Source organism: Eubalaena glacialis, chromosome 2, assembly GCF_028564815.1.
Source record: "Eubalaena glacialis isolate mEubGla1 chromosome 2, mEubGla1.1.hap2.+ XY, whole genome shotgun sequence".
Taxonomy (NCBI): Eukaryota; Metazoa; Chordata; class Mammalia; order Artiodactyla; family Balaenidae; genus Eubalaena; species Eubalaena glacialis.
The window spans coordinates 186461229-186482347 of NC_083717.1; the positions used below are offsets into that span (position 1 = coordinate 186461229).

The window sequence follows — 21119 nt, forward strand, 5'->3', positions numbered from 1 at the left end:
TGAGTCTTTCAAAGTATTCTGGGTATGCTAGGATTCCCTTTGCCAAATCTGCAGCCTAGAAATCCAGGCAAGAGGTGCAGGCCACACTACATTGTTGCAACGACATTAGGAGGATTAGTAATAATAACACCATGGTAACGCCTCTTTCTGGTGTGTCCCCCCCACGCCGGGCATTCTGCTGAGCGTTGCCCCAGTTGTCTCATTTATCCTCCCAGCAACCCCACAGGGAGGTGTTGGGGCCTCTTAACTCTGTTTTGATGATGACAAAATCAAGGCTTCTGCTGCCAGGACCATCCACACCCCCATCTCCTTCCTAGCTGCTCACTGCCAGGGAATTCATCCTTCAGTCTTGAAGCAAAGATCCCTTGGTCGGTGGGTAGGGGCCGAGAGGATAGACAGACACTTCCCCAACTTCCATTGGCTCCTCCCAGGTTCCTCTCTCTGTGATCCAGCTGGGCTACTTTTATTTATTTATTTTTTTATAAATTTATTTATTTATTTATTTATTTATTTTTGGCTGTGTTGGGTCTTCGTTTCTGTGCGAGGGCTTTCTCCAGTTGCGTCGAGCGGGGGCCACTCTTCATCGCAGTGCGCGGGCCTCTCACTGTCGCGGCCTCTCTTGTTGCGGAGCACAGGCTTCAGACGCGCAGGCTCAGTAGTTGTGGCTCACGGGCTTAGTTGCTCCGTGGCATGTGGGATCTTCCCAGACCAGGGCTCGAACCCGTGTCCCCTGCACTGGCAGGCAGATTCCCAACCACTGCGCCACCAGGGAAGCCCTGGGCTACTTTTAGATATTACGGAAAAAAAAAAAAGTTTGGAATCCACTTCTGCCAGCAAATGCCAATGTCTTAATGTTGATTGGATCCTGCCTCATCAGTACTGTCCTCCTGATAATTGACATATAACACTGTCCTTGTATTGTCTGAGACAGGCAGCATGGTGGAGTGAAGAGCATCAAGTCAAAAGCCCTGAGTTCAAGACTTGTGGTTGCCAGGGGGGAGGGGGCTGGGGAAAGGATGGAGTGGGAGGCTGGGGTTAGGAGATGTGAGCTATTATATATAGAATGGATAAACAACAAGGTACTACTGTATAGCACAGAGAACTATATTCAGTATTCTATGATAAACCATAATGGAAAAGAATATTAAAAAAAGAATATATATATAGGACTTCCCTGGTGGCGCAGTGGTTAAGAATCCGCCTGTCAATGCAGGGGGACACAGGTTCGAGCTCTGGCCCGGGAAGATCCCACATGTCGCGAAGCAACTAAGCCCGTGAGCCGCAACTACTGAGCCCTCGTGCCACAACTACTAAAGCCCATGTGCCTAGAGCCCGTGCTCCGCAACAAGAGAAGCCACCGTAATGAGAAGACCGCGCACCGCGACGAAGAGTAGCCCCCGCTCACTGCAACTAGAGAAAGCCTGCGCGCAGCAACGAAGACCCAATGCAGCCAAAAATAAATAAATAAATAAATAAAATTTTTTTAAAAAGAACACATATATATGTATAACTGAATCACTTTACAGCAAAAATTAACACAACATTGTAAATCAACTATACTTCAATTAAAAAGAAGAAGAAGAGGAAGAAGAAGAAGAGGAAGAAGGGGAAGGAGGAAAGAAAAGGAAAGAAAAAAAAAAGCCCCGAGTTCAAATCCTGACTCCACCGCTCCTGGCCTCTGAATCTCTCTCCTCATCTGTCCCTGGGCCAGGAGTGGCAGCCTTGCCTGCGGTCAGAATCCTAGGAGGTGAGAGACAGGAAATGCTGCCTAAGAGCCCAGAGTCCCCTGGAGTCCCCTCCTGGTGCCTCTCAAATCTCTCTGCCTGGGTCAAGGACCAGCTTTCAGTGCCAGAAGAGCTCGGAGGGAGATGATCAAGGCCACCCTCCATTTGACAGACACGGGGACATCAAGACAGAGGGGGAGAGGGTGGAACTGAGGGGGAGGAAACTCAGGTGTCCTAACCAGACCCCATCACCCCAAACTGTGACACCTGCTCCCATGTGCTGAGGCTGACACCGCACGGAACACTGTTGAAGGGAAGTCCCATTTCATTCTCTCAGCGGGCGGTATGGTCATCCCATCTCGTGGGGAAGCAAACTGAAGCTCTGAAAGGTGAAGTAACGTTTCCACGATCACACAGCTGGGAAAAGGCTAAGGCAGGGCTGGAACAGCTAGTCTGACACCCACCCTCATTTCTAACAGCTGAGCAATACGGGAGGCCCTACTGCCCACTGGGCACCCAGGGGCTCCAGGACGTTTTGGAGGTTGTGCTGGACCTGCCCGGTCTTGCCTCCCCAGAATGGAGGTCACCCTGCAGCCAAGCCACGTTCCCCCAACAGTCCCCGCCCCAGGTTTCTGCATCACAAGGCAGAGGGGCCACCCAGGCAAGGACAGGTCCCTGGCTGTGGGAAAACATGCAAAACACCCGGGCTAGAGGTTTGTTCCCATGGAGACAGAAGGAACTCAAACTTCCCCTGAAGGGTGCCTGCATGGGCAAGAGGCCAGCCTGCACCTTGGGGCGGAAACCTGAGCCCAGATTCTCACTACTCCCCTCAGAGCCACCAGCAAATCCTCAGGTCCTCTCCTCAGGAGCCCCAGCAAGAGAGGAATGAGTTCCAGAAATAAGCCCTCCCAGCCCACACCCCCTCCAGCTGCCCTCCAAGGGGCCTCTCTGGCTGCAAATGATGCCCCAGGGCCTACAGGCTTGGCACAGCTGTGGCCGTCTGCCTGAGGAATGCACAGACCCACACGTGTCAGAGAGCTCCGCTGGGGCATGGTTACAGGAAACAGGGCAAAACAGCCTGTTGGCATAGTGCACTCCCCCTCTGCCTCCCAGCTCCTGACCTCTGATAGCTGTTGGCTGTCCTGGCTGTGCAGGAGGCAGGGCTGGACCCTTCAAGAGTCAAGTTCTGTTTTTGGCTGTGTGGCTCTGGGCAAATCACTCCCCCTCTCTGGACCTGTTTACTCTGGATGAAGGAGGCTGTCCTGTCAAGCTCAGAAGGGCAGCGATTTTGTGACATGCTCCCTTTACTGGGAGGACAGTCACTTTTCCCCACTGTCTCCTCCTGCCCTCCTTCATGTGAAACGAGGCATGCCCCCCCCCACCCCGCTCCGGGCACATCAGGCTCCCCCACTGGCAGCCCTTGGCTGTAAAAGGTCCCTCATTAGTGCCAGGAGGAACCTGGGAGAGGGTCCCAGGGCAGCCTTGGGCCAGAGCTTCAGGGCCAAAGTGATAAAACAATAACATTTATTATCACCCCACCGCAGCTGGAGTTCCCCGCCTTAGAGTTTTGAAGCGGAGGTCAGTGGGCTGCGCTGGGCACTCACTGGGATGACCAACAGGCCACGTCCACCAGATCCACTGTTTGGAGTCAAGATCTGAAGATTCTAAGAGGAGTCAGCATCCATGTGGGGCTCCTTCAGGCCCCACAAGAGATTTCTGCCCTCACTCTCCCCTCCTTTAGAGATGTGGGATGAGGCTCAGAGAGGCTGAGAAGTTTGCCCAAGGCTGCACAGCCGGGGGTTCTGAAGGAAACTGATCCTGCCTGCGGGTGCGACTTCCTCTTCCTACCGTGGACTTTGGGCTCTCTCAGGCACTACGGAGCGAGCTCGTGGTCGCCCGGAGCGGGTATTCCTGCCGGCGTTTACCGCCCGGTCCGGGGACACGCGGCGGCGCGAGCCCGCAGGGACAGGTCCGCTCGCCCCAAGCGGAGGCAGAGCGAAGATTGGAGGCGGCGCCCGGCCCTCCGGGGACGCGCTGCCCGGGGCTTACGGGCTTTTTCTTGGGGACCGAACCTCCAGGGTTGGGGAGCAGAAAGGCTAGGGGATTTCGCAGGCGGCAGGAAATGGTTGGGTTTAAACTAAAAATACCCGCCCGCCCGCAGCTGTCACGCCAGGGCCCCCGCCCCCGCGCCGGGCGCGCCTCCCCAGGTCCCCTTGACTTTCAGCGACCCCGATCCCTGGGGGACGCGCCACGGCTGGGCCGGGGGGGTGAGGACCCGACCCTCTCGGTCCCCGTCCCGGCCTCCCGGCCCCGCGCCACTTACCCGGCCGGGAGCTTGCAGGAGCGCGGCGCCGCGGGCACTCCGGGCCGAACCGCCCTACCCCTCCCTGCGTCCGGAGAGGCTCCGGGCTGGGCGGGGCCGGGGCGGGACCCGGACACTCGCCCCCGCCCCGCCCAGTCCTCTGGGGACCCGGCAAGGGAGCCGCCCCCAGGCCCCGCCAAGGTGGCGGGGCGAGAGAGGGACGCGCCGGGCTCCGCGCGCTCGGCGGAGGCCCCCGAGGCTCGGCCCCAGTCCGGTGGGCGGAAGGAGCGCTGCCGTGGGGGGTCCCCACTCTCACCCCAGGCCGCGCGCCCCGGGCTGCCCTCTCCGGCTCGGGAGCCGCCCCGAGCCCCGCCCCCCGCCTGCCTCCGCCCGGGTCTCATCCTTGGGGCTGGCGCGGAGCTGCCGCGCCCCGGGGTAAAGTTCGATCTGCGGACTTCCTCTGTGCGTCCAGCCCTGGGGAGGAGGCTGGGGGCCTGGGAGGTCTTGCCCTCTGGGAGCCGAGATGGGGGCAAAGGCAGGGGCTCCCCTCCCGGAGGCGCGAAATCCAAGGAGGAAGTGACACTTATCAGCCAGCCTGACAGAGGGGGCGCCCCATCCGGCCCCTCCCACCCCACAGTCCCAGGAGCCACCGTGCGAGGGATCTTCACGCCCCAGGCTCGGATGGGTGACCCCCAGGATGCCGAGGGGAGGCGATGGGGGGTGAGTCACGAGGAATGTGAATCCCACCCATAATCAACCTCCTACAAACCCGAGGCGCTAGAATGTGCCTCCCCTTCGGTCTCCCCGCGCGACCCGCCCCCCAGCGGACACTTCCTCCCACGCGTTCGCAAACCCCAGATCCAGGGACTCCAAGTCTTTAACCTTACAGCAGAAAGTCTAAATCTTATCTGCCTCTGCCTTCGTGCTCCCAGCACATTCAGGCCTTTGGACTGTCCCCCACCTCAGCGCTGATCTTTGTCCGAGTAATCACAGGTTTGCACGATCGGGTCAGCCTCCTTTGGATGGGGATGAGAGCCGCTCACGTAGGATACAACTTGCAGAACTCTGTACCACGTGGACTCCAGTCTTCACAATTCAGGTGTGGCTACGCCCATTTTGCAGATGAAGAGTTAAGTAAATGTCCCAAATCTAATGCTTCCCAGAGGGTGTTTTCCTCTTTGGTTCCTTAGTGAGGCTGGCCAACCCTCTATCAATGTTTGTTGAATAAATCAGTGTAGAAATCAGCGTCCTAAGAGAAAGATTAAATTGTAAAGCAGGACCAGATAGTAATTGTGTGTGTGTGTGTGTGTGTGTGTGTGTGTGTGTTTTCCAAATGGAGGGCAACCTAGAAGGATGCCAAAGCTCAGAGTTAACACTGGGTAGACCTAGCCTGAGCTGAATGCCTGAGTGTCAGCCACACTTCCTTAACTCAGAACCCATTCACTGGGCTTCCCTGGTGGCGCAGTGGTTGAGAGTCTGCCTGCCAATGCAGGGCACACGGGTTCGAGTCCTGGTCTGGGAAGATCCCACATGCCGCGGAGCAACTAGGCCCGTGAGCCACAACTACTGAGCCTGCGCATCTGGAGCTTGTGCTCCGCAACAAGAGAAGCCGCGATAGTGAGAGGCCCGCGCACCGCGATGAAGAGTGGCCCCCGCTTGTCGCAACTGGAGAAAGCCCTCGCACAGAAACGAAGATCCAACACAGCCAAAAATAAAAAAAATAAAATAAATAAAGAATTATTCTGCCTAAAAAAAAAAAAGAACCCATTCACTAAGTTATAATTATTCACAGGGTCAGAGGAGATACACACAAAGGGCCTCTTTCATCCCTGCCCTTTGGTTGTTCTAGGTGTCCAGTTACGTTTCTCATTATCATCCTGACTCCAGCTGATACGCTGCTGCAGGCTTTGGGGTTGCAGCAGTCTAGCTGAAGGTACAGACAGCGGTCAACAATTATTATAATACTGGGCATCTGGATAATGTGCTTTGCTTTTCCAAATGCTTTCACATGTATCTGCTCGTGAAATCTCTGCAAAGATCCCCCAGGTAATTAAGAAAAGTTTCATGAGTTCTCTCAGGACAGAAACAGGTCAGGTGATTTGCACGAGGATGAAGACGGATCCACCAACGCTCCTGAAAGGGTGAGGCCCTTCAAGTCAGTTTCCTGCAGTGAGAGTTTGATGCAGTGGGGAGTCAAGAGCTCAGGCTCTGGTGCCAAACTGCCCAAGTTAATGACTTTCAGCTCATTACTCAACTTTGGCTTCCTCTTCTGTTAAATGGGTCTAATAATAACAACCTCTCTTGAATGGTTTTGTGCCTGATATTGTGAGCACCCAGCTCACGTGAACTGTTCTGGAGATAGCAGGATCACTATGGTTCCTGGCAGACAGCTATTCAGTCTTTTTTTTTGTTTGTTTTTTTTTTTTTTTTTTTTGCTGAGCCATGTGGCTTGTGGGATCTTAGTTCCCCAACCAGGGATTGAACCTGGGCCCCCAGCAGTGGAAGCTCAGAGTCCTAACCACTGGACCACCAGGGAATTCCCTATTCAGTCTTTCATCAGACATTTCCTGAGCACCTACTATGTGCTAGTCCCTGGGAATATGGAGAAGAATGGGTCATGGACGATCACCCGAAAGGAGGTCACAGGGCAGTGATTCTGTGTCCAAGGGGCTGTAGCCTGAACAGGGTAGTGTGGTACAGAGATGGACTGTTCCTCTCACTACAGAGCACCTGTCAGAGCTGAGAGACCCAAATCCCAGGCCCAGCTCTGCTGCTTGACTGAGGGAACCTTAGCAAGCCGGGTAACCTCTTAGAACCTTGGTTTTCCCATCCGTTAAATGGTGATAGCAATAACATTTCACAGGTGAGAATACATGGGATAAAAATATTTTATAAACTGCAAAATACCATGCAGACGTTACTAGTTTTATGATTATTATTAGCTTGAGCTTTACAGGGCTTAGTGCTTTTCAGTACAGTCCTCCATTGCTTTCCTTAAGCCTGACATAAAAACAGGAGCTTCCTTTTTGTTCATTTTATGGCAGTCTTTTTTCTGTCTTTTCCCCCTCCCGTCCTACTGTGTGCTTGTAGGGTGAGCGGATCCACCACCCTGGTTTGTCAACCTCTCTGAGTCAGCTGCCTTCCCCACTGGCAGCTGCCACCCAGTGACTGAGTTGGGGCACCCCTGCCGGATGGCAGAGTCATCTCAAGCACTAAATCCATATGGAAGGGAAAAAAGTTGAATAAACAATGCGGGAGAATGGGGGAGTCTGCAAGTAGGAAGGCTATAAAAACTTCAATTCGTCTTCAGCATTACCCACTGCTACAGAAAGGAGTGGAAATGAAAGCTTATCTGGAAAGAACATTCTGGCAAAGGCAGGCGGGACAGCCCCTCTGTCACCTCTGCAATTGAGCACAGGAAACCCCACCCAGCCTCCCTTTCAGACGTGGCCCAGAGAAGGAACCACAAGGAGGCCCTAAAATGATGCCATTTGGAAATTGACTCATTTGGCGATGGGGGTTGTTTGTGCAACATTCAAAAAGTCTCCCCAGGGGCTTCCCTGGTGGCGCAGTGGTTGAGAATCTGCCTGCCAATGCAGGGGACACGGGTTCGAGCCCTGGTCTGGGAGGATCCCGCGTGCCGCAGAGCAACTAGGCCCGTGAGCCACAACTGCTGAGCCTGCGCATCTGGAGCCTGTGCTCCGCAACAAGAGAGGCCGCGATAGTGAGAGGCCCGCGCACTGTGATGAAGAGTGGCCCCCACTTGCCACAACTGGAGAAAGCCCTCGCAAAAAAAAAAAAAAAAAGTCTCCCCAGTAGTGAAATTTTTTCTGTTCTTTCTCCACGTCTCTTCCCTGTGGCCAGCATCTCTACCACCACTCCCCTGGAAGCAGGGGCCAATTTAAAAAGCCTGGGGAGGTTATTCAGGTCTGTTTCACATTTGCCTTGGCTAGCTAGCTTCAACAGCAATCCTCAAGTCTTATTTTGTGTGATCCTTAGTTGTTTGTGTGTTCAGTCTCTACAGAAAGATAACAAGGAAAGCTGGAATGGCTCTTCTGACTAATTCAACCCCTTGTGTGCGAATGGGTAAACTGAGGCAAGAGGGCAGGAAGGAGGGACCCTGCCCAGGGTCCAAGGGTGGTAATTGGTGTTCTGGAAATTTATGTTCCCATTTCTCCATCCCTAGCCTGGCTTCCCCCTTAGTGACGACTTACACAGTGCTCTTGGCTAAGCATAGATGAAAAGCTTGCACTGGGGTAGCCATTTCTGTGACGCCTCATCAGAGACATCCCACTCTGGGCATGGAGAGCTGCTTCTCATCCTGCCTCTGCTCTCATTTGCTTCTTTCTTTGTTTCCTCCTTTGCCAATTCTCCTAGTGTTAGTCTGTCTTTTCCCCCCTCCAGTCCTACTGTGCGCTCGTAGGGTGAGCGGATCCACCAGCCTGGTTTGTTAACCTCTCTGAGTCGGCTCCCTTCCCCACTGGCAGCTGCCACCCAGTAACTGAGTAGGGGCACCCCTGCTGGATGGCAGTCATCTCAAGCACTAAGCACGGTAACTGGAGTAATTCAGGCTATTCCTCTACATACGCGAATTATGCTGCTTTTTTAAAAATTAATTTTATTGAAGTACAGTTGATTTACAATGTGTTAATTTCTGCTGTACAGCAAGGTGATTCAGTTATACATATATATACATTCTTTTTCATATTCTTTTCCATCCTGGTTTATCACAGGATACTGAATATCGTCCCCTGTGCTATACAGTAGGACCTTGTTGTTTATCCATTCTATACATAACAGTTTGCATCTGTAATCCCAAACTCCCAATCCACCCCTCCCCCATCCCCCCTTGGCAACCACAAGTCTGTTCTTTATGCTTGTGGGTCTGTTTCTGTTTTGTAGATAAATTCATTTGTATCATATTTTAGGTTCCACATATAAGTGATATCATATGGTATTTGTCTTTCTCTTCCTGAATTGTGCTGCTTTTATAAAATAAAGATATAACGTGCGTCGGAAGCCCAGGACTGGATCCTGGGTTGACTGGGTTCTAGCCCTTGTTAATGCTGCTAATTAGCTGTGTAACTTTGGGTCACTTCTGAGTCTCTGAATCTGTGAAATGAGAGAATTGGAAAAGATCATCTCTAAGTTACTCCTTCCTCCCAATTTAAAAAACAATGTGAATCTTGATTGTACTGGATAATAATGTCATTTAGCATGACTATGAAACACTACTATTATTATACTCCAAGGAATAAGTAAGAACAGAAATAGAAATGTTAAGGTAAAATCGCCATCTTTATTCCTAAAAAATAAAATCCTTCTGAAAGAGCCTTGCTATATTCTGCTCATCAGTGGGCAAGCCAATCTATTCTCTCTGCTTTTGCTTAAGGAACATCTTAAGTGGTTTTTAAAAATTACGTGAGGTAATTGTAGATTATGAAGTTGTATTAAATTATACAGAGAGAGTCCCCTGTACCTTTTACCTTGTTTCCACCAATGGTAACATCTTGCAAGAGTAGCCGGTACAATACCATAACTAGGATATTGACACTGATGCCATCAAGATACAGAGTATTTCCATCACCACAAGGATCCCTCATGCTGCTCCTCCCTCCTGCCCTCATCCCCTCCTTAACCACTGGCAACCATTAACCTGTTCTCATTTCTATAATTCTGCCATTTCAAGGATGTTATATAAATGGAATCATTTATAACCTTGGAATCATGTGTAACCTTTTGGGACTAGCTATTTCCACTCAGTGTAGCTTACTGCTGATTCATCCAGGTTGTCACTGTATCAAGAGTTCATATCTCTTTATGGCTGAGTAGTATTCCATAGTATAGATGGATCATAGTTTGTCTAACCATTTACCTGTTGAAGGATCTCAAGATTGCTTTCAGCTTGGGTTCTACTGTGAATAAAACAGCTATAAACATTTAGTACAGGTTTTTGGTTCAAGGTAAGTCATTACACTTTAAGTTTTAACTGTTAGTTATAGTACCTGTATACGATACCACCCCACCATATTTTTTCCTATTTATTTATAGTGATGAACACACTCCAAGGATGTTGAAGTGTCTCGTAACTCTCCAGGGGGGGAAAGTTGTGAGTTGTGGAAATTCAACAAAAGCAAACTACATGGTTCCTACCATCAGGAATTTACAATCTATTGGGGAAGCAACATTAAGACTGAAACATTTGAAATAACATTGAAATAACAAGACAGCACTGCAGGTCATCAGATGCTAGACAGCACGGTACAGAATTGAATCTTAGTGGAATCCAGAAACGGGAGAGAGGAGTGAAGTCTCGAGTGTTTGGGGGAGGGCACTGTGGATAATGTGAGATGTGAGCTACATCTTGAATGATGGAGAATAATAATGATATTTAACATCTATTAAGGGATTACTATGTGCCAAGCACTGTCCTCTGACTTTACTTATATTAACTCATTTAGTCCTCATCAAGGTAGCTACTACTATCTAATTTTACAAATGAGGGAACAGAGAGGGTGATAACTTGCTCATCATCACACAGCTATCACATGACTGCCCTGGGGTACAAACCCAGGCACTCTGGCTTCAGCCCACACTCTTATTAATAATCACTGCCCCTTCTGTCTGCCTGGTAGCAATAGTGGAGGGCCATTTTCTGGTCATGATTTAATTCCAATCTGTTTCTTAGGTTATATTTTTACACAGAGCCACATTGAACCCCAAACATTACAGCTCTGGCTTCATTATTGTGATGAGTTCCTTATGGGTCAAGGTTACTGATGAGAAATTAAAAGTACTTTGCAAAGAACAGCACCAGCCTTAGTAACAGAAGAGAAAGTCTGCACATAATGAAGAGGACCAGCCTGGAGGTCTGTTGTGTATGTGTGTATCAGTGAGTGTAAACAGCAGGGCTGAGCCCTCCAGTTACATTGATCACCTGCACATGCAGTGAGAAAAACATCAGAGCTTCAGTTTCATACGTACCATGAAACACGCAGGGCTGGCTGAGCTCATCTCGGATGATGATTGTGGTTTCAAATTCTCTGAACTGCTCTGTACCAGGGAAGTCACAGCCATGCTCAGCGATTTCCTTGGTGCTGAACACGTGAGATGTGTGATTACTCTTCTGTCACAGCCTTGACAGCTGCTCAGCCTTCCAGCTTCACTGTTTTGGCTTAAACAACGGCACGGGGCACACTAGGAACCCGGCTTATTTGTTTGTTTGATTTTGTTTTGAAACCTGGATGCAGCCTTGATAATGTCAGTGTTGCGAAGCCAGCGGTCGGTGGGGTGCGGGGGGGAGAGAGGGGCGCGGGGAGGGCGGAGGCGTGGCAGAGTGAAAAGCTCATTGGATGGAAATCTCCTGACATGGTACCTCCGGGGCTAGGCATCCCCCAGCTGGCTGAGTGCAGGGCGGGCCATCACCCCTCCACATCTACAAAATGGGGCCAGTTCATGTCCTGGGTTCCCTGCAGGAGCTGTCAGGAGGATCGCAGAGAATAAGGACCATGAGAATGTGCTACGAACTTGAAGTTCTGTGCAAATGTGTGCTATCATGGGAAATGAAACCCTCCAATGACTAGGCTTGCCAACCAAAGTTCATGGCAGACCAACTCAGGAAGAGGCTGTGGGTAAGGAAGACGTCTCCACTAAGGAGGAAGAGAAATCTTTTCGTGTTTTCGCTCCCTGGAGACATGTTTTTGAAATCTGCTGAAATGTTCTCTCCTTGCTTTCGGCAGGCTCGGATGTTCTGAACATGTGATAATATTAGCAGCTCAGTGTGACAGGCAGAGTGCCCAGGACGGGCAGTGGGGGCTCTGCACCCAAGTTAGGGCAGCAGAACTGTGCAGGGCATTTGTGCCACCCCATCACCATGCAATCCGGCTGGGCTCTGCTCGGGGGAAAGCCACACTTGGGGCATGATTGGCCCCTCTACTGGACTGGCGAGGCTTGTGTCAAACAGATCCGCACCCCTGTATGAAACCTGTTGCTCTTGATGACAATTCTTGGTGTTTCCCCAGCAGAGAAGGCCATTTCACTGCAGGAGCTTCTTTCCAGCAAACCTTAGAATCTTGCTGCAAATGACTGGCCCCAGACACAGGCGTCACAAACGCTTTTCGAACTGACTGCCACAAGTCCTTGCACTGCGAGACCCCGGCACCTGGCCTGGAATCTTAAAGAACTTTAATCCTCATTTTCTTCTTTGATGCTGTTGAGTTGGTGTGCAGAGAAAAACGGCAAGTGCCACCACATGCACCTCCTGGCTCTTCAAAAGCCGTACTCAGCAGACAGAAGCAGCCCCCATGAACAGGCAGGAGAGAAAGTAGCACGCACATCCTGTGTCCTTGGGTATCTAAAAGGTCCTTGCTGGCGCTGCGCCAGTGGGATTAATTCTCCTGCTTCAGCAATCAAGGCTGTTTCATCATCCAAGCTGAAATGTTTGTTTGTGTCACTGGCAAATCTGGGCAAAGGACTGGACCCTGTCTGCTCAGTTTACACTCTAAGATGGCCTGAAACACAGGTGCACACCCACAAATAGCAGCCTGAAGACACTATAAATTCACTGGCCCAACTCCTTCATGTTCCAGAGTCTCTGAGAGGTTCAGGGAGCTGCCCAAGGTTGGGGAACGCCCTCATTGCCCAGCCCACAGCCATGCTTCGCTTACCTCCACTGCCAAACCCAGGGGACACTTGGGTCCTTACCTGGCCTCTCTCGCAGCTTCTGACAGCCCTGATGGGGCTTCTCTCCTGGAAGCACTTGCTCATTTCTCCTCCTGCCTCCTTTCTAGTCTTCAGGCCTGTCCTTCCCTAACTGCACACATCCCCCAGCTTTCATCCCTGGTTTTTCCTTTTTCTTGCTCTCCCTGCCCGAATCTCTTTTACCATCAGGTCCAGACCTGCCAGGGCAATCATCTGAATCATCTCCCCCAATATTTCAGATATAACCTAATGATTTAGATAGATGCCCCTCAGATTCCTGGAAACTCAGAATGTTCAGAAGTAACTCATGACTCACCCCTTCAACCCTCCCTCCTCCTCCCCCTGTATTTCCCGAATTCCTCAGCAAGTAGGAGCTCTAGCGGCTAGGCCAGAACCTGGGAGTAAGCCTGAGTCCTGCCCTCTCCTTCCCAGCCTCGTCCCCACATCCAGCCGGTCACCAGATGCTGTCAGTCCTACCTTCAAAGTATGGAATGTGGCTCGCACTGGTGCCCTTCACCCATAGCACACAAGCCAGAGCCCGGGAATTGTTCCATCTTACAGGGGTCTCCGGACTGGCCTCCCTCGGTGAGTCTGGGCCACCTGCGATTCATCAACATTCCTACCAGGCTCATCTCTCAAGAACTCTGCTGCTTACCCCCTTTCTGTGATCTTCTCTCAACCCAAGGACAAAATCCTAAGGCCTGGTGTGCCCCCAGAGCATGCCTGGGCCTTTGTGCTTTTGCCCTGGCTGTTTCCTCTCCCTGGAATGTCCTTCCCTTTCTTTCTTAATGTTTTTTGTCCTTCCCTTTTAAACAGCAGCTCTTTACCTCTTCATCAACACTGAATTCAAACACCAGCCCCTCTACCGACTGTCTCTGATCCCTGAGGCCCTGACTCGCTGTGTTGGGGCCCACACCCTCAGCCCTCTCCAGTACTTAGTGACATTCTTGCGTCTGTCCTCATCATAAGATGGTGAGGTCCCGGGGAGTGGGAGTGTCTTACTGCACTCCATGTCCTGCTTAGCACAAGCTCTACGGCCAAATGTTTCTCTCCCTCCTGTGGCATCTGCGGTCAGTATTGTGAGTTTCACGCAATTTGGGGTTTCTGAGATACTGTCCTGTACTGCTTACCATGTCACGTGTTCTCCATTCAGGAGTTATGCATTGAGCACATACTAAGTGCCAGGCGTAGTGCTAAGGACCCGGGGTGAAGAAACGAGTTCTGTTGGACTAGAAGCTGATGGTCTAGTGGGTGGTGGGGCATAAAATTAAACCGTGAGACATACAAAACCCCTGAAGGGTCTTGGTCCCCAAAAGCAGTAAAATGTGGCTGAGTGGTAGGACACACAGTGGTTATATGCTTTGATGACTAACTGTGTAACCAGGGTTTGGAGAACTGCTTTATGGGCAGCTGTCTCCAGGCCTGATGTTAGCTGAGCTCTCAAGCCCAAACTGATTCATACAGTTTGGAAAAACCCAGCTTTATGCCAATATTATTCAATACCTCACCACCTAATTAAATGTATTAAGTATTTCTAAGTGCTCATCATGGACTAATATGAGACACATAACAGAAGTAGAATAGGGACTTCCCTGGTGGTCCAGTGGCTAAGACTCCACGCGCCCAATGCAGGGGGCCCGGGTTCGATCCCTGGTCAGGGAACTAGATCCCACGTGCCGCGATGAAAGATCCTGCATGCCTCAGCGAAGATCCTGAGTGCCACAACTAAGACCCGGCACAGCCAAATAAATAAAGAAATAAAAATATTTTTTAAAAAAAGTAGAATAAAACTGTTTATGTGGCACAATGAGGGAAGAAAGTATTCCTCTGAAATTTATTTAACACAACCCCCTTAGGCCATGAGTCTGTATAATTTTTGTTGGCAATCTAATATATACTACGCTTCCTTGACTTAACCAAAGCACGTGAAATACCATTTCCTTTTCTGGATGATTTAGAACTACTACACAGGGCTCTAATGCTCAAGGAACTGTGACATGTGAGGGATGTTTGCCCCTGCGTTACACCAAACGCTTCCAGAATGTGACTTTTCAAAAAAAAAAGAAAAAGAGGAAAATCCCAAAATATCTGCTTCTCAATTTAAAAAATCTCCTGTTAACCTGTTAGTCATTGTTTCTTCCTGCTTTTAGTGTTAGCCTTTTAGATTTACTGCTTCTAATCTGTTGTGGCTGTAATATTAGAAAACTGAGAGAGTAAACCATTCCCTAAAATAAGAACAGGACTTGGAATGGGAACTGAGAGCCTCTTCCTAGAAACCGGCTGGCTGATTAATTCCCAGACACTGTGTGCGCTGACAGCGACAGCACTTATTGGCTCCTGCTGCCCCTGCTTCCTAAGACAGACAGACCAGCGCCCCCTACCTGTCTTGTGGGGTAAGGCAGAGACTCATTATGAAATGCTCCAAGTTTTTCAAAAGATAGAATGATTTTGAAAGATGATGGGTTATTTTTCAAGAAGGGATTCAAAAATCCCTTCAAGTAGGAGGGTATTATTGGCCCTGTTCCCCACCAGCCGGCAGTATGCATGAACCATCACAGAGCTGCAGCTGAGCCGTATGAAGAGATGAACCAATGGGAATAGCTCACCAAGTGGACTGACATATGTGCTTAGAGTTACACTAAGTGCAGATCACTGGATGTCTGGAGAGGGGAGAAAGCCAGCAAATATGTCACCTTCTCAAGGCTTTTGATACAAAATTCTCTTGGTGACTCAATTTTGCAAGTGCAGCCTATGCAAAATGCTCCTCCCTTCTTTTATTATTTATTTATTATTTTTTTTACAGTGTTACTGGTTTATAATATAGTCTTTTATTAAAACTTCAAAACTCTGGCTCACAGAAATTTGGTATCAATTAATTCTATCTCAGTAGAGTACACTTGCAAAAAGTGTAAAGTTTAGAATTAGCAAGTGAGATTTTTCTGGCCATAACAGTAGGAAAAAATATTTTTTAAAATCCACCAGTTTTTTTCCTGCAAAGGAAAATGAACAGTTAATGTCAGCCCATTTCCAACCCACTCCCCCAATCCGTGAAACTGGGGTCCTTCACTAGCTACTTTGTTGAAGTAGGCTAGAGCAGTGGATTCCCATGAGAGCAAGATTTAATTTTGAAGCCTGAAATTATTAAGGCTCAAAGGCGGAAGTACGAAATGAAATTCTGACTCAACATAAAGAATATTTATGGCCTTGGCAATACATCTTAGCCATCATTCAAAGGAAAACAATAAAGTTTTCTCAGTGTTCGTCTGGCTGCAAGCTCAGTGATTATCAGAGGGGGACACAAGACTCCTGCCAACAGATAAATCTTCCTAACAAGTGTGACACACAACAGTACTGGCTCCTTGCTTTCTAAATTCTGTGGTCTGGGCACCTTCTCAGAAGTCGCTGGAAATGTAATGACAGTTTGAATTATGGAATCTATCTGCTTGCAAAAGAAAAAGAAACATAACACAAAACATTAAAATCTTTCACTAAACAGACAGTTGAGGAAAAGTCAACAATTCTTTTATCACCTTTACTTAAGTCTTAACATGTTTTGTGATTACCACTTAATTCTTAATATTACCTGACAGGAGATATGATTTGGGCTCTTTCCCTCGAAATAAAGTTCTCAATAGAACAAAGTCCAGCAGATGTCTGATTTTTAAAGCCTATATATAGCCAGGGACTTCAGGCCTCACTGAGAAAAAGCAGCATGGGGACAACAGAGAATGAAACTTTCAGAAGTGAAAAGCTATGGGTTATTTGTTTCATTGGAGTTTTGCATTGAAATTGTTGTCAGTTTAGTTTCGCAAAGCATAAAAATCACATCTGTATCCAATACATACCTACCCTGGAGATAATTCAGGAATATTTAATTTTCTGTGGGACTTGCTGGCTTTGCTACGATTCCGCAGTAAGATTTAAGAAGTGCTTGTGAAGGTAAAAAGAGGAACCCGAAGTGCTCAAGTCTGTCAAAAAGGTGTTATTAACAATCTTTTTTTTTTTTACTTCTGGTTCATTCTTTTTTTTTATATATAAATTTATTTATTTATTTTTATTTTGGGCTGAGTTGGGTCTTTGTTGCTGTGCACGGGCTTCTCATCGCGGTGGCTTCTCTTGTTGCGGAGCACGGGCTCTAGGCGTGCGGGCTCCAGTAGTTGTGGCTCACGGGCTCCAGTAGTTGTGGCTCGCGAGCTCTAGGGCGCAGGCTCCGTAGTTGTGGTGCACGGGCTTAGTTGCTCCGCAGCATGTGGGATCTTATAGTGAAAAGAGAACTTAATTTAGGGACCAAAATGCCAGGGGACTATTATCCTAGGGCTAATGCAAGTTTCAAATGAATTCATGTACACAAAACCAGTTTGCTGTACTACACATGCATGCCAATATTTTGGGGGTAAATGTCTAGGAGCAGAGGAATAGAGTACAAAGTGATTCATTAAAACTCTGCAATCCTTAGATAAAGACATCTTGAAACAGGCATTACCTTTTGCAGATGTCACAAATACATTTTTCACAAATCCAGGGAGGGGAAGATGTAAGGGGCAGAAGATTCCAAGGAAAATCCAAAAGAGCTCGTAAGTGATGCTTAGGACTGAAGCCAGGCCTCACACCTCTACATTCCAAATCCCAGAACAGAATCAGGCTCTGCTGTGACATCCAGGCTTTTCATAAGTGCTTCTTCAGGAATTCATTTTCACCTGTATCTCCCACAGTGTGTTCTAGACTGAACTAAATTTACAGGACATCATTTCTCTTCATTTTACCCAGAGGAGGAGAGCAGGACCTTTGTGATAGAGTGGAAGGGGGCCCGAATGAGGTCCCCCTTCCTGCCTCTAGGCTGAGCCCACATGATGTGAGAACCTGCGATTAGCAAAACTGAGGCCACTCCCATGGCCAGAGAAGTATTTATAAACCCAGCTGTCTTGTCAGATAGAGGTAGTAAAGATCCCAAAAGCATTTCTTTTCTTTTTTCTTTTTTTTTTTTTTAATATATTTATTTATTTGGTTACTCTGGGTCTTAGTTGTGGCAGGTGGGCTCCTCAGTTGTGGCATGCGAACTCTTAGTTGCGGCATGCACATGGGATCTATTTCCCTGGCCAGGGATGGAACCTGGGTCCCCAGCACTGGGAGCGCGGAGCCTTAACCACTGCGCCCCCAGGGAAGTCCCTGCAAAGGCATTTCTATCTTTGCATTACGGGTTAGCAAAAATGTTCTCAGGGGGCTGGGCACTGCCTCAGTTTCTCACACATTACAATTATTTTTGAGGGAATCAAGTTAATTCCAGGGTTGCAGTGATGCTCTAAAATTACCGAATAGCTAAGGGGCACCACGGAGAAAGGTCTCAAGTTTCACCTTGGGTCTACGGATATCTGGGTCTCAAATGCTATTTTAGCTCAGGAATGTTTGGTGGCTCAACCCGTTGTGCAACACCTGCAGCCACTTTTCCCTTAAAATGACACTCGCAGAATGCTCTGGCCAGCTCAGACCTAGACATTTCTGGGTCATGTGTCCTACGCACAATCACCACACCCTGTCAGAATGCAGCGTGACCTTTAGGACTGAAGTTAGGGTACGAAAACACTGACATGCTAAGTGTTCAAATAAAGTTTCATCTTAGGCTCAATAATCCTGACTCTTCATTTAGAGCTGATATATAGGAAGAAATGATCTCAAATTTGTAAGGTTTTAATTATGGGTTCAACAGTGAATTTGCTTTTGGTGGAGTGGGGAGAAAGGAGAAATTTTACTAAATATAGTAAAGCCTCATCTATAAATAAGCACAGGGAAGAAAAACATTTTTAGGATGCCTGAGTCAGCATGTTTACATGGTATGATTATTTAGTTTGGGGTCTAATTACATTTTGTGACCCCAAATCCCAGGATTCTCCTAAGTTTCCTGTACTTCCCACCCCTACCTCCCCATTAATGTCCACGTGGGAGATCACAAACTGATAAAGATGGTGACTTCCATGTTCAAAACACCCAAATGCAGTTAAGCATAAATGCAGATTTCTTACAACTGTTTAAGAAATGTATTTTTCATCATACTTTCTCACTACAGAATTTCTAATGAGAAAGCTCATAACTCAAATGCCACATCATATGTAAGAAGTTGGTGCTTTGGAACAAATATTTTGAACACTATTATCTTTGATTCTTTAAGTCACTGATGTTTGGTGCCAATACTTGATGAGTGGTTTTAAGTCAAAGACAGAAAGCGGTATGTTCAACACATGCAACATTTTGCATTTTAGGTTGCTTTATTAAAAACTTAAATTTAGGTGCATTGTTTCAATTTCTTTGGTCTAGATACATGATCTGTTTTCCTGGCCTTGATCAATACTATCAAAGCCATCCCACTTAGCTCCCTGAAAGAGCCCCGACTCGCTTTCCTTGCATTTCATGGACGTCCTTATCATACTCGACTGTACACAGCAACTCTATTATAAATTTGGAAAACATAGACTTTGTATTCTTCCTGCTCAAGGATTACTTTTAACCTTTAATGACAGCTGTATTCTCAATTTAATAAAATGTCTGCCAACTGTACTGGCAAAGCCAGTATCACACACTGGATAAGCGACATGATACTCCCCATGACTAGCACTATGTCTCTGGATCCTCATATCATAAGTTTGCAAATTTTTCTTCCTATTCCAGTCAACACAAGAGCAGAATGAGACAGTTCAGGGTAGGCAATAAACAATTCAGGTTTTCTGGAACGAACTGCCAATATTTATTTAAAAAAAAACTAAAACAAACTTACCAGAACATAAGTATGAGTAAAAGTTAGGTGACTTTGCAAATAATATAGCCCCTACTGTTAGGTACACCAGATGCTGGACTTTTGAAACAACAGTTAAGCTTCGACATCACATCGCTTCCTGTATGTTACTGTCCTGTATATTTCTGTATGATGTTTGTTCCTCTGATTTACCTGGAATCAATGACTCTGGAGGGGGAAAAGAAAGGACTCATTAAGAAGCTGATCAATTTTGGGTCCCACATTAGAAAACTACCAAACATCAAAAACAACCACGGGGATAAAACAAATACATCACTGGGGAGCATTTCTGAGTAACGTCTTGAGTTTATTTTCAGCTTACTGGCCTCAAGTCTCGTGGTGAATGATTATTTGGAAGATTCACTTGCTGTCAGCACATGGACTAATTTTCTGATTTTTAAACTTGAGCGCCTCCAAAGGAGAACCAGACCACCTCCAGCCACAACTTTTAAAATACTTAGGGTTTAAAAAGAAAGTAATTTGTAGCAGTACTTAGTGTCCAACAGAAACCACTCCATCTGTTAAACAACATCTGACTGCAAAACCTTCTTTTACTGTCGGTTGATAGATAATGACATGGCACAGCCATTATCACCGTGGCAACAGTACTCGGAAACTATCAGAGGAAAATTGCACATGGTACTGCTGTCCCTTGAGCAGCCATGCCTCAGCTTCCTCTGGAGAATGCTTTCTCTGCAAGTCTGGTGTGCTCTAGGGTACCACCAACCCAGCACCGCTCCAAGACTACAGACCACGTGGCGATTTCACTGAGCCCCGCTCTTCTGGGATCGTTCTTTTCACCAATGTTAGCACCTGCTAGGTTCCAAGCACTGTTCTACGTACTGAGGATACAGCAGTGAATGAAGTTGACAGTCTGGGAGGGAAGTCAATAAACAAGCTAATAAATATATGTCAAGATGTGCTAAGCACAATGGAGAACAGAGAAAGCAGTGGGCCTAGGGAGGCTTCCCTTCCCTCCTCTCTACCCTCACATTGCTTTGTACCTGCTTCTCATTTCTCAAGCTCTGGGCACAGGTCCCGCGCCGGCACCGTGCCTTGCACGCAGCAGCTGCTCAGAAAACGTCTGTCGAACGAACCAATTCCTTTCTTAGTTCCCCATTCAACAAACCCTTCCTGGGCCCAGGCCCAGAGGCTTAGGTCGGCTGGAAAGTCAGCGAAGCCCCGATCACACAGACGAGAGCTCTTTACAAACTTTAAAAATCAAAGTTGTTTTAGTGGAATAATCGCGCTGCAGAGGCGGGAACCACGGGAAGGGGTCTGGGCCTCTGCTCCCACGGGGGCAGCGGGACCACAGGAGGGCTGCGACACACGGCCGGGCCCCGACGCCATAGCCCCGGGCAGGCCTGGCCGCCAGAGCCCGGCGCTTTCCCTGCTTCCGCCGCGAACAGCCGCGGCCTTACTGAAGCTCCGGGAAGCTCACCAAAGCCAGGAACGGCGGATCCAAGCCTGCTCCAGCCCAGCCACCACCCGGAACGCAAGAACCAGCGGCCAGCCAACCGCGCTGCCGTGGCAACGCAACCTCCGCCCGCACCGGAACCGGAACCTTCATCTGGAAGTGACCGCTTCCCGGCGTTCCGCGGAACGGCGA

General features: G+C 48.4%; 2 protein-coding genes, 1 long non-coding RNA gene and 1 other non-coding gene across 4 annotated transcripts in view; 1 reads left to right on the forward strand and 3 right to left on the reverse strand.

Annotated features, from left to right (window-relative positions):
• Positions 1-4266, reverse strand: part of SYNE3 (spectrin repeat containing nuclear envelope family member 3) — a 105060-nt gene extending 100794 nt beyond the window's left edge. Inside the window, exon 1 of the mRNA XM_061181220.1 lies at positions 4048-4266. The gene's annotated coding sequence lies outside the window, so the exon portion shown is untranslated. The remainder of the gene's footprint in view (positions 1-4047) is intronic.
• On the forward strand, positions 3093-4715 carry LOC133084742 (basic salivary proline-rich protein 2-like). The gene is made up of 4 exons (XM_061181502.1): positions 3093-3150; positions 3595-3803; positions 3886-4619; positions 4664-4715. The coding sequence occupies exons 1-4, from the start codon at positions 3093-3095 to the stop codon at positions 4713-4715; spliced, it is 1053 nt and encodes a 350-aa protein (XP_061037485.1).
• An 11195-nt stretch (positions 4716-15910) lies between these two features.
• On the reverse strand, positions 15911-21110 carry LOC133085687 (uncharacterized). Its single transcript, XR_009699581.1, has 3 exons — positions 20515-21110; positions 19493-19678; positions 15911-16982 (listed from the first exon to the last, which is right to left on the reverse strand). It is a non-coding gene; the product is annotated as an uncharacterized LOC133085687 (long non-coding RNA).
• On the reverse strand, positions 19989-20263 carry LOC133086055 (small Cajal body-specific RNA 13). The gene has a single exon (XR_009699838.1). It is a non-coding gene; the product is annotated as a small Cajal body-specific RNA 13 (non-coding RNA).
• Positions 21111-21119: the final 9 nt, after the last annotated feature.

Coding starts and splice junctions, on each gene's coding strand:
- LOC133084742 (XM_061181502.1), top strand. CDS start 3,093: ATGCCCCCCCCCACCCCGCTCCGGGCACATCAGGCTCCCCCACTGGCA. Junction 3,151..3,594: donor CCCACTGGCAGCCCTTGGCT/GTAAAAGGTCCC, acceptor GGGCTCTCTCAG/GCACTACGGAGCGAGCTCGT. Junction 4,620..4,663: donor GAAGTGACACTTATCAGCCA/GCCTGACAGAGG, acceptor CCCACCCCACAG/TCCCAGGAGCCACCGTGCGA.